Source organism: Propithecus coquereli, unplaced genomic scaffold (genome assembly GCF_000956105.1).
Source record: "Propithecus coquereli isolate 6110/MARCELLA unplaced genomic scaffold, Pcoq_1.0 Scaffold23, whole genome shotgun sequence".
In the NCBI taxonomy this organism is placed as follows: Eukaryota; Metazoa; Chordata; class Mammalia; order Primates; family Indriidae; genus Propithecus; species Propithecus coquereli.
Window position 1 is genome coordinate 3,621,957 of NW_012147841.1, and position 12,794 is coordinate 3,634,750.

Sequence of the window (12,794 nt, forward strand, 5' to 3'; positions counted from 1 at the left end):
TCGTTATGGTACCTCTTTAGCCTCCTGTAATTTGGAATAGCCAGATAACCAAAATTTTTTACTTTATTTTGTACTTTTTATAGACTCTCTGAATTTTAAATTGTATATTTCCTCATGGAGTTCAGATATTGCATTTTTTCTAGGAATGCTACATAAATGACATTTCCTTTCCAATATATCACATCAGGAGAAAGTGGTGTCATTTTTTTCCTACTCTTATAGTGGTAAATTTGATTATGTGGTGTCTACCCAGTTTCTGTACTCTAAAGTTATCATCTTTCCTTTTGAATTAGTAAGTACTTGGTGTGAAGATAAAAGTAATCTTTTTAAAGAGTAGTAGATTATGTCATTTCCCTATTCCTATTCTCCATATAATGGCTTCCTGTATGTCACATTTAGAATAATTTTCAGTGTCCTTACCGTGGTCTACAAACAGAATTCAAACTTTGTGACTCACTGTATCATACATTTTAAATTGAGACGCAACACACATGCATGCGTGCACACACACCCCTGATGCAAAGGTTTCACAAAACTGTACTCTTCTTATTGTATGAAATGTACTCTACTACTCTATTATATATGACTTTTACTGAAATAAAATAGAAAATTCTGTTCCTGATCTACTACCGTGATTTTGCTACTGATGTTGAGGCTCATAGTTTAAAATACAGTCTTTCCGGTCCTGATTGTCTTCTCATTTTCTTCAATTTTTTTTTCCTAATTCACTTTTCTTTACCCATATTGTCCTTTCTGCTATTCATCAAATGTACTAAACATGCTCATCCCTTAGCACCTTTGCATTTGTTATTCTTTCTGCTTGAAATATTCTGCCTTTTATCATTGTTTCCTTACTTTATTCCTCTTATTCCCTTACGTCTCTCCTCATGTAAACCTTCCATCCCTTATTAACCCGTATGAAACACGATCACATTATCTATCATCTCACCTGCTTCCCTTTTTTTTTTCTTATGGCACTTTCTGTTTCCTGGTATGTTTATATATTTCCATTATCTGATACATATATATGTATCTCCCACTAGAATAGTCAGTGAAATTTAATATTAATTGTGATTCATTCACAGCTAAAGATCTAAATTGATAAATTTCAAAAAGAAAATTTTTAATTATTGGTAATTTTATTATATTTCTAAGTAATAGTTATTTTCTTATGGCTTTCTATAAAGTAAAAATGTAAGTGCATTTCCACCAATTGCATTTTATACCACTTAGCTAAGATCTGACATCTTCCTATGCTCCAATTTCTAGCCAAGGTAAAGAGGTATAATAGGTAACTTAATGGATGTTCAAATAAAAAATTCCACTCAGGATTTTGTGACTTCTTTTCCATTGTTTTTAGACATCCATTTTAGACACAAAATGCATGAACAACTTTTCTGTGCAACTTAACTGACAAAATTAGAATATCAACATATTTTATAGAATGTAAGTTACCATATCTAAAATAGTGCCCATTTTTGCATGTGGGGACACACTCTTGTGGTTGCTTAATAGTTACTATAGTATAAAATGGGCTTTGGGAGGGCATGCCAAGTGGTGATAAAGAACATGGGCTTGCCAACATATCTAAATTTAAATTCCAGCTAAATTTAAATTGTTAGCTTCTGGACTTAAATCTCTTAACCTCTTAAGTGTGAGTTTCCTTTTCTATAAAATGAAATTGTAGTCTTAACTTTCAGAAAGTGTAGATTAAATAAGGTAGTAAATACAGATCAGCTCCGTACTTTGTGCATAGTAAGAACACAGTAAATAATTTTAACAGTTTAGTCTATCTACAGAATATGAATATGGAATTAAATTTTTAATCTGGTATCCCAGCATTTACTTTATTTCTGAACAGAGAAAACCTTTTTCTTACTATAATTTTTCCATTTCATTTGGTAGAAGAAGTAATTAAAGGTTGTTTAAATGTCTTTGACATTTAATCTTCAGAAGTCTTTAAGCTAAGTGTTCTACAAAGAGAAAAAAAGACAATCAATTGGCTACTTGAAATGCATGTTTCAAATTATCTATAAAGAATACTTTAATTGTATTCTTCACTGGTACTTCAAAGGTAAATATGATCTTTTCTATATAGACATGAGAATAGAAGAAATATGGAATTATATTTCATTGGCCAAAGGATTTATAGCTTTAAGAGTTGTTTTCTTTTTTAAGGAATAAGATATTTATTTTGGCATTAACAAGGAATGAGTTTTCCAAATGAGTGAATTGTCTAGATAAATTATTTTTTACCATTTAAATGCCAAGACTATATTTAAAGCCTCTCTTTTCCCTTTGGAATCTTACTAAAATTTATTATTTGCCCAACATCTTACATAGAGTATCCTGAAGAGAAAGCGATATTTTATTGATGGTCGAATATCATCAGTGTGAACATTAATTACTGTGCTGTGTATTTCTGTTAATATAATAATACCTGTAGAAGCATTTGAAGTAAGTGGGACTCTGCTTCTGCCCTAAGTAGCCTACTCCTATTTCATTTAAAAAGTTTCTTTTCTGGTTGTACATTGTTAATTTTTGTTTCCACTGCTCCTAAGCACTGGCTGCTACTTCTTACCTCTGACAATGTGTCTGCCCAAAGCAGCTATCCTTTTCTTTCTTATTTGCTGCCCCATTTTGCTCTTTGCTACCAAGTTGTAAACTTGATGGAATTTTCTTTACAGTCAGAATAAACAGTTCTCTAGTGGAAAATGGGGTTTTTCGCACCTGTTCTTGACTCAGAAACCTTTTGAACATCTTGTTCTTGATTCTTCCAGGTAATTGCCAATGCTAGATAATGGATAATATTTCACTTCCCCTGTTTTGTCCACTTCAAATGTATATATGAGACAATGCCTGTGTTGTTTTTCAGACATTTTCTTTCTCTTTCTAACATTGGTAATTTCTTTCACTATAGGATCATAACAAATAGTACACTTTGTGCATTTCAGTTACTACACTTGATTTTCATTCTCTTAATTTACTTAGCAAATTATTTTAGTTACTTTATTTGTAATCTTAATTATGCTTTGTTTTTCTTTTGAACAAAATCCTATTATCTAAACATTTAGAAGTTTCAGGGAACAAAGAAAACCTTTGGTTAACTCACGTGATGGATATAAGCATATGTGTGGACAATAAGGAAGAGTGGTAACAGTCTCGTCAGATCTAATGAAGAGCTGAAGGTCATTCTGGAGACAAATGCATTGGCAAGTCAGGCCTAAAGGAGAAGAGAAACGTTTAGAAAATAGCACATAATTTCTGTGACTGACCGAGTAATCTATTTGTCTCTTGAAAATCAAGTGTTTCTTCTTCCCCTAAGTCAGTGTGGTGCCATTATGATCACATTGCCATCTTCTGTGTTTGCTTCTGCTGAGCATACTTCTACCTATTGATCATTCCCTCACTTTTGGTCTTATCATTATTTCTGGTTACTGCATTCTCTCTGGCTATGTCTTCTGCCTTTTTTTTTTTTTTTTCGGCTTAAATTGTTTATTTTTGGCATTAAGACTTCCCAAAGAAGAGGGTGTTATTGTTTTGGCTAGCGACCATCCAATATGGAAAGCACCTGTTCAAGAAAACACTTCAGTCTGACCCTTTCATAGATCAGTAGATTAGAGATGGTTGCCTTTGGGTTAGATGCCCTTGATTCTGTTAGCAGATGCCAACGGCATGGGATCCTACAGTACATAAGTTGCCTACTTGTGTATATGGAACCTCTTGTAGATACTGAACTATTACCAGTCCACTCATTGTAAATTGAAGTCTTAGGCTTTTTAGGCAAGTTTATAAGTAGTGAATCAAGGGAATTCCAGCTTCTGTCTAGGATGTAGAAAGTTAGAAAGATTGTCATTTCTTCTGTAATAAGAAATGGCTGGGTTAACTATAGAATCATAATTTTTTAAAAACTCGACAGAGCTGAGGTCACAGGGCAGCCAATAGCTTAAAATCTAAGGAAAAGTTAAGTACCACCGAGGAGAGATGGTGAGATAGGAACACTGGTTCACCTGAGCATCAGAGGAAGACAAGACAGCCACAGAAGTGGGTGAGAAGAATTAAACTAACAGATTGCTAAAGACCTCGCATGGGCTTACCAAAAAAGTATTCCTTGGGATTCGCAGACATAAGGGGAGTTGCGCACACTTGCAGGATTTTCTTTGTGGACCTTGACCAGGTGCTAACGAGAAAGACTGGGAGCAGGAGAGGACACTAGAGTAAAGCTGCATTGGTGGAGTGTAAAGTGGGAGGGGAGCATCCCTGCTGTGGAAAAAGCATGAAGTCTTGCCTGGACTATTTTCCTGAAGTAATACAGCCTAAGCTGCTGAGGGAAAAACGTCAAGTCTTAGTAGCCCAAAAGGGTTCAGAAGATGACCCATTGCAACTAGAGGAAAATATAAAAGAGAAAAACAACAAAACATCATCTGTGTGCCTCAGGGAGGGGCAGAAAATCATCCAGATTATTAGAAGTCTACCACTGGAGGAGAGCAGTATCACTGAAAAAGCGCAAACCTGAAACTGAGAACACAGGGACTGAGGCTGAACCAAACAGTAGAGAATACTCTGCCTGCACTCCCCAGCCCACCTTCCCACCACCATCAGGCTTGGAAGCACCAAGTAACAGGTAACAGCAGCTACCACCAGAGAAGGAGTAAGAGCATAGAGAGAAACTCTCTGAGGTGAGGTGCACAGTGAAGAACTAACGCTGCAGGCGGAACGGTACCACTGAGGAAAATACTCCAGTTACTTAATCCCTACCAGAGCACAGATTTGAAGCTGGAGATGCACTGAAGGTAACCATGGCAATAACAGAACCCAAACTCAGATAACCCTGTCCCAACCTCCCACTGTCACAACCTCCCACACTGGCCTAGCAGAGTAAGTGTGTCCATTCCCAGGCATAAATACTACTTACTTCATTCTCTGCTATTCTACACATGAAGTCCAATATTCAAAAATTACAAGACACACACAAAAAGAAGAAAGTAAAAACATCCTACTGTTAAGAAACAAGGTAAAAATATAATTAGACTCAGAGATGACCCACAGTTTAGAACTATCAGACATGTAATTTAAAAATAACTGTGGCTAATATGTTAAAGGCTTTAGTGAAAAAGATAGGTAACATACATCATGTAAATGCAGAATTTTAGCAGAGAGAAATTATAAGAGTCAAAAGAAAAGAGAAAAAGAAAGAAAAAAGAAGAGCAACAAGAGAAGAATGACTTAACCAAGTTCATCACTATATTTTCTGTGTCCATAGGAAAAACTCAGTGACCTTGAAGATAGGTTAATAAAAACTACCAGTACTGAAATCAAAGGAGGGAGGGGATTAAAAGCAAACAGACAAAATCAGAGCATCCAAGAACTGTGGGGTAATATCAGATGGTCTAACATATATCTAATTGGAATCCCAGAAGATAGAGAACATTGAGCAAAATAGACTATATTCTGAGTCATAAAACAAACCTCAACAAGTTTAAAAAATAGAGATCATAAACAATGTTCTCTAATCATAACAGAATTAAAGTAGAAATTAATAACAAAAATCTGAAAAATCCACACATGTTTGAAAATTAAACACCACATTTCTGAGTAACTCATGAGTCATGATACAGGAAAGAAAGCCAAAGCAGCGTTGGGTCCATTAAACCTATTATAAAAGGCCAGTTAGCTAGTGATGACTTTGACAAAAAACTTCACCTAGCCACTGGTTATCAGGACAAGGAGAGAGAAGAAATAGTCTGTGGTCTTTGTGTACCAGCCTGTTCCCCTTCTTTTATAGAGAATAAGCACTTGCCCTAGTCAGAAGCCCTATTCCACAGCCATTACTGGGAGCAGAGGTTGAGTTGTTCTGTCACTGGATTCTCCTGTGACCAGTGGCCTGTGCCGGCACAGGCCTGTACCAATAGGTCTTGCTGCAGAGCCATTTCACAGCTTTCTCTATTGAGTATAGATCAGGTCTCCACTAATTATTTTAACCTGACATTTTATTCTTCTCCAGTTTGCTCTAAAACTCCAAGGATCAATTCAGTATTTATCAGGTATTGTACATATTTTGTATTTTCTACATTTGATATGATTTTTTTTTAGTATTTAGTCTGTTTGGCATTTTAAACCCAGATAACATTTCTGATAAAGAAGAATATTGTTGCAGCCTGTCTCCATTAAAAGAAGTATTCCTGTAGATGGAATCCATTGAGTCTCAATTTTTGATGATTTTGTATTAAAATGAATTTCTTTAGGCATCAATATTGCAGTAGCAGTTATTGACATAATATTTTTGACATCAATACCGTCATTAAGCAATACACTAAAGTAAATAATTTGTAAAGAAATCTGAGTATGAATCCCAGTGTTGTGATATTTCTGTGTGGCCTATGACAGCTTACCCATGCTATCTAAATCTATTCTTTCATCTCTTAAATAAAGATAACAGCCTCATGGGCTGTTGAGAAGATTAATATTTATAACATGTCTGGCATATAGAATGTGCTTATAAATTCTAGTGGCTGTCATTGTTCTTGGTAATTATTACAAGTTAGCATTAGTAAACTTCATATTAGTATTCTGTGGTTTAAATATAGTCTGCTTATAAAATTGATGCTTTATATCATGTTTTAAACTAGTTACTAACAGTTGAGAGGTTGTATAGCATGGTGGTTAAGAACATAGATTCTATGTCCAAATTTCAGCTCTACCAGCCTGACCTTGGCTACTTAAATGCCCTGTGCATCACTTTCCTTAGCTTTAGAATGAACATAACAATAGCACATTTCTCCAGGGGTGTTTGAGGAGTCAATCAGATTAGGTATATAAAAACTTTAGAACAAGGCCGGCACGGTGATTCACGCCTGTAATCCTAGCACTCTGGGAGGCTGAGGCGGGTGTATCATTTGAGCTCAGGAGTTCGAGACCAGCCTGAGTAAGAGCGAGACCCTGTCTCTACTAAAAATAGAAAGAAATTTGCTGGACAACTAAAAATATATAGAAAAAGTTAGCCAGGCATGGTGGCGCATGCCTGTAGTCCCAGCTACTCGGGAGGCTGAGGCAGAAGGCTTGCTTGAGCCCAGGAGTTTGAGGTTGCTGTGAGCTAGGCTGATGCCACGGCGCTCTAGCCCAGGCAACAAAGTAAGACTCTGTCTCAAAAAAAAAAAAAAAAAAAACAAACTTTAGAATAGTTGCTGATACTTAGTGCTGTGTGTCGGTTTTTGCCATTATTATTATTGCTAGTATTGTTATTAATTTGTTGTTGAGTAAGTTATTTTTTTAATCATTTTTTAGGTAAATCTTGGAAGCAACCAGTACCTTTTCTCTGTCATAGTGGACCCTAAAGAAATGCCCTGCTTCTGTTTGCGCCATGATGTAGATGCCCTACTCTGGCAGCCGCACTCCAGCAAACAAGATGATATGTGGGAACACATTGCAACTTTCAATGCTTTAGGTATAAAGCAAGCTCTTTAATAACATTTCCTATTCTATCAAAAATTATAATCACTGTTTTTTTCAATTTAAATAGATATAGGAGATATAAATGGGTTTTTGTGACATGACTGAATTGCTTAGTGGAGAAGTCTAGGCTTTTATATACCTGTCACCTGAATAGTGTACATTGTACCCAGTAGTTAATTTTTCATCCGTACCCCACTTCTACCCTTTCCCCTTTCTGAGTCTTCAGTGTCCATTAAGTCACTCTGTATGACCATGCATACCCATTCCTTAGCTCCCACTTATAAGTGAGAACATGCAGTATTTGATTCTTTGTTCCCGGCTTATTACACTTAGAATAAAGGCCTCCGGTTCCATCCAAGTTGTGCAAAAGACATTATTTCATTCTTTTTGATGACTGAGTAGTATTCTATAGTACATATACATATATAGTCTATGATATATATATATATGTATATATGCCACATTTTCTTTATCCAGTCATTGATTGGTGGGCACTTAGGTTGGTTCCATGTATTTGCAATTGTGAATCGTGTAGTTATAAACATACGTGTATAGGTATCTTTTTTATAAAATTACTTCTTTTCCTTTGGGTAGATCCCTAGTGGTGGGATTGCTGGATCAAATGGTAGATCTACTTTTAGTTCTTTGAGAAATCTCTATGCTGTTTTTCATAGAGGTTGTACTAATTTACATTCCCACCAACAGTATATAAGTGTTCCCTTTTTACCACATTTGTACCAGCATCTATTGTTTTTTGACTTTTTAGCAATGGACATTCTGACAGGGGTGAGGTGGTATCTCACCGTGATTTTAATTTGCATTTCCCTATTAGTGATGTTGAACATTTTTCATATATTTTTTGATATTAGGCTATTGTCAGATGTCTAACTTGGAAATATTTCCTCCCATTCTGTAGGTTGTCTGTTTACTCTGTTGATTATGTCCTTTGCTGGGCAGAAACTTTTTAGTTTAATTAAGTCCCATTTATCTAGTTTTGTTTTTCTTATATTTGCTTTTGGGATCTTACTCATAAATTCTTTGTGGTCTCTGTCCTTTGGGGACACAAAATTGCCCACATTCCCAGCTCCCACCCTGACCCAGCTACAGCAGAGGTGGTGCGGGCAGCTCAACCTGCTGTATGCAGGGTTACCAGATTGGCTGTGGACTATGGCTGAGATGCTCCAGTGGGGAAGGTGTGTATGTGCCAGGGACTTTCCTCCGGGGGGTAAGGTCCTCCCAGAAGAGAAAGACAGCTAGGGGGGAGGACTGCTAGCCCCATCCTCCTTCAGGAAGCCATAGCTTTAGTCCTTAGGGAAACAAAAGCCCTTGCTATGGGTTTTTTGAGGAAAGAGAATGTGCCCCAAGCTCTGTGGAATCCTGGGTGTGGGACGGCTGCTCCCCAATGCCCTGGCCTAATCTGATGTGGATCCCTCTCTTGTCCTGAGCAGAAACAGCCATGGCTGCCTGGGCAGCAGCAGGTAGAGAAGGGGAGGAGGAGGAGAAGGCCCCAAATGATTGGGAGCTGGTGCCCTGGTCCCCTTTGTCTTAAAGGACCTTCTTGCATGCTGCATTCTCCTCTCAGCTAGAGGCAGCCCTCCCTGAATACCCAAACTCTGGGAGACCCACAGTTCCCCTGAGGCCCACAGTCCCCTAGGGCTTCTGTGGTCTAAGCTGGTGCTAGGGAGCTTTGGCTGTGAATCCGGCGATGTAGAGACTCAGGGGCTGAGATTCCCAGGTTGAGATAGCTATAAAAGCAATGCCTGTCCATGAAAGGAGGGAAATGAGCCACCCCCTCTGTGCAGAACCCAGGCACAGTAAGCAGAGTACTATTGGGGTGTGCCTCATACCACCCTCCCCCCACCCCAGCCTAGAATTTGTTGTCCCATAGCTCACCCCACCAATGGCTCATGCTTGGGAGCAGAGGCAGCGGTATCTACCACATTGGGTGGTTGGAGGAGGGGAAGTTCTCATCTCCACGTCCCTTCCTGGGCTGCCCAGCTTTAAACTCCCAAAATGACACTGTCGGCCTGGTTGGCTATTGTTTTTATGTTCATTTCTTTTTTTTTCTTTTTAAATTTGTGCTGTCCTAATTACATTTAGATTGATTTATGCTATAATTTAATTACTTGTACTATAGTTGATGACTGTTAGTACTGTTGCAACATTTGGATTAATCTGTTTTTATGCTTGTAAAGAAAGTCAACACAGAATAGAAATGAAAGTGGTTATCTAACCAATTACTCTAATCAGTCATTTGCTTATTCAAATTCTGTAAGGTATGTAGTATTAAAATATGAACAAGGGGCTTGACATTACCCTGCATGGAACTTGTATTCAGGTTTCTTGAGAGTAATCTTCAAAAACATCACAGAATTGCGTTGAGGTCATACATATTAGGAGACATCCTTCATGGCACTTAAGTGCAAAAGAGAGCAATTATAATGAAAACACTTATCGAAAGTGTTGATAACCAGAAAATAAGTTTATTTGGTAGGATAAAAGAAAAATATCAGTTTTAAAACTAGAGTTTGAAAATGTTTAAACTACTTAATTTATGCAATCATCGATTTTTATGTCAAAATATATTAGTATTATGTGAGAGAAGTTTTTTATGTTTCTTAGCCACAGTTATTGCTTTATAGAAAGATTATTTTAAACTGGCAGCGGGAAGTAAAATTATGCATTTTGGTGGCTATGTATGCACAACTCTAATTGTAGAGATTTGTCAGTTATCCCTTATAGTTAGTAATGTAGGCAACTAAACTGGTTAATTGAGACTCCAAATGGATTTTTATGATCTGAAATATAAAGTTGGATTAATTTTACTACATAATTTCTAGCCTACCTACTATAATTCCTAATTTTTTTAAGCCCTATCCTCTCTTTTTTTGGTAAGAGGAAAGCTCTATCATGTAATTTTTAGATGATCAAATCCTGCATTGGAATCCCCAAACTCCCTAAGATAGAGGAATTCTGCTATGCTCAATTCTAAGTTAAATCAACATTACATTAGATATATATTCTTGAGATATTATACACATTACTAATTCTGTCAAGGTTAGCCTGGAGAGCTACTTAAAACTATTTAAAAAGGTACCTAAATCCTCTCCACTTTTCCCTTTTAAACCCTGCTTAATATTAAAAAGAAAAAAAAATATTGATTTGCCTATACTCAATGGTTCCTTTACTCATTCATTGTTTGATGAGATCTCAATTTTAATTATTGTCATTTTTTTATCTCGTGTTATTCACTAACCATGTTGCAATCTGAAAATCCTAATTTATATTTCATAAAGATACTTTTTAAACATGTACATGAATTATGACAATTGAGAATTTTTTGTTGATTCTTAAAAATTAAGAATTTTTTCAAGGGATATACTGATTCTGTTTTTAAAATTAGAGACTTGAATTTTCTTTTGAGGTTATAGTGGTCTCAACATTGTACTTCTGGGGGCTGAAGTACAATCCTGTTACAGTGTTGGCATTGGTGCATAAAAATACTGCTAACGTTATAGGGATGAAAAGAGCATGCATTGTGAATATTAGTACCTTCAGGGATGCATTATAAATAGGCCTTCAAGTGTGTGTTATGAATAGACTCCTGAAATAATTTTATGGTGTCTTGTAAATATTTTCCCATTTATTTGATAAGAGAAAAAAAATGATTCTGTGATGCTGTATCTGTGATTCATGAACCTAAACGTTAAATTGGCATTTAAAGATATTTTGGCATATATTTAGTGTTTTAGATTTTAGAATTTTAGTGTTTGAATTATTCATAGAAATTAAATGAAACAATGTTATGCTTTTTTTGAAGAGATTAGGCTTTGATTCTTAGGAATTAAAGTTATATTTTTGCACCAGTTGGGAGAGATTGATTGTGGCTAATCATTAATAGTACAGAATTCAACAATTGTTGAATATTTATGGTATATATTTTACTTAGGCATTTTAATTTATAATAAAAGCTTTGAAATACTTTTTCCCCTTCTGTTTAATACATAGTTTTTCTTTTGTTTGTCTCATATTCTTTGCAGGCTATGTCCAAGCATCAAAGAGAGACAAAAAATTTTTTGCCTGTGCTCCAAATTACTCCTATGCAGCCCTTTGTGAGTGCCTTCGTCGAGTATTTATCTATCGTCAACCTACTCCCATGTCCACTGTACTTTACAACAGAAAGGAAGGCAGGCAAGTAGGACAGGTTGCTAAGCAGCAAGTAGCAAGCCTAGAAACCAATGATCCTATTTTAGGCTTTCAAGCAACAAACGAAAGATTATTTGTTCTCACTACCAAAAACCTCTTTTTAATAAAAGTAAATACAGAGAATTAATTATTCCAATATATTGACTTTTCTGTACTGGAAAAGTATTCAGTGGTAGCTGGAGGTCTGGGCAGTTATACTGTAACCTGTTAAGTTTTAATGTGTTAGGTAGAAATATCTTGATTTTTTTACTTTTTAAAGGATATTGGAAATGTATTCAAGAGATTATGATTCTGTAAAAGCTATGGAATGAACCTACAGATTTAGAAAACATTGGCTTCTGTAAAAATGTAAAGATAAAATTAGCAAGTATAATTATTTTTTAAAAACAGAGGCTAGAATCTCATCTTTTATATGAAAGATGTACAATTCAGTGTCTAAAAATAAAAAATATTTATGTACTCTTTGTTCATTGATTAGTTGCTATAGTCTATACCTATAGAATGTATAGGGTAATAGTTAAAATGTTGAGTATTGTAAATACTTATTTAAATGGATTGAATAATTGAATCTACATAGGAGGAAATGCAAGAGGACAGCAGGACTAATATTCTTAAAGTTTACTGAGAGAGATCTTCATTGTGTTTTCAAATATAGCTTTATTTAATTTTTATGCCAAAGACATAGACAAAGACAGATAATAAGTTTCAACATTATCCATTGTTTCTTAACAAACCACCCCAAAACACAGTGGTTTAAACAGGATTTTTATTATTTCTCACAATTCAGTGAATTGGCTGTCTATGCGCTACATGGCCTCTCAACCTCCAATAAGCCAGACTGGGCTTCTTCCCATGATAAAGAAAACATTCTAAGAGGACAAGCTCCAATGTGCAAGAGCTTGTGAAGCCTGTACATCCATCATATTTGCTACTGTTCCATTGAACAAAGCAAGTCACATGGCCAAGTCCAGAGTCAGTGTGAGAGGGGACTACACCAGGATACAGATAGGAGCAGGCATGATTCATTGGAGGCCATTAATGTAACAATCAAGGACAAATTATAATTTTTTCCTGTAGTTCTCTTTATTTTTCTAACAATTTAAACAAAATAATCCTGTTTCTACATGACTTTTTTT

General features: G+C 35.9%; 1 protein-coding gene across 1 annotated transcript in view; it reads left to right on the forward strand.

Moving 5' to 3' along the window:
* Positions 1-11,794, forward strand: part of NUDCD1 (NudC domain containing 1) — a 109,863-nt gene extending 98,069 nt beyond the window's left edge. Inside the window, exons 7-8 of the mRNA XM_012645297.1 lie at positions 7,285-7,444; positions 11,493-11,794. Coding sequence (XP_012500751.1) covers positions 7,285-7,444; positions 11,493-11,785 — 453 coding nt within the window. The 3' untranslated portion in view covers positions 11,786-11,794. The remainder of the gene's footprint in view (positions 1-7,284; positions 7,445-11,492) is intronic.
* The last annotated feature ends 1,000 nt before the right edge of the window (positions 11,795-12,794 follow it).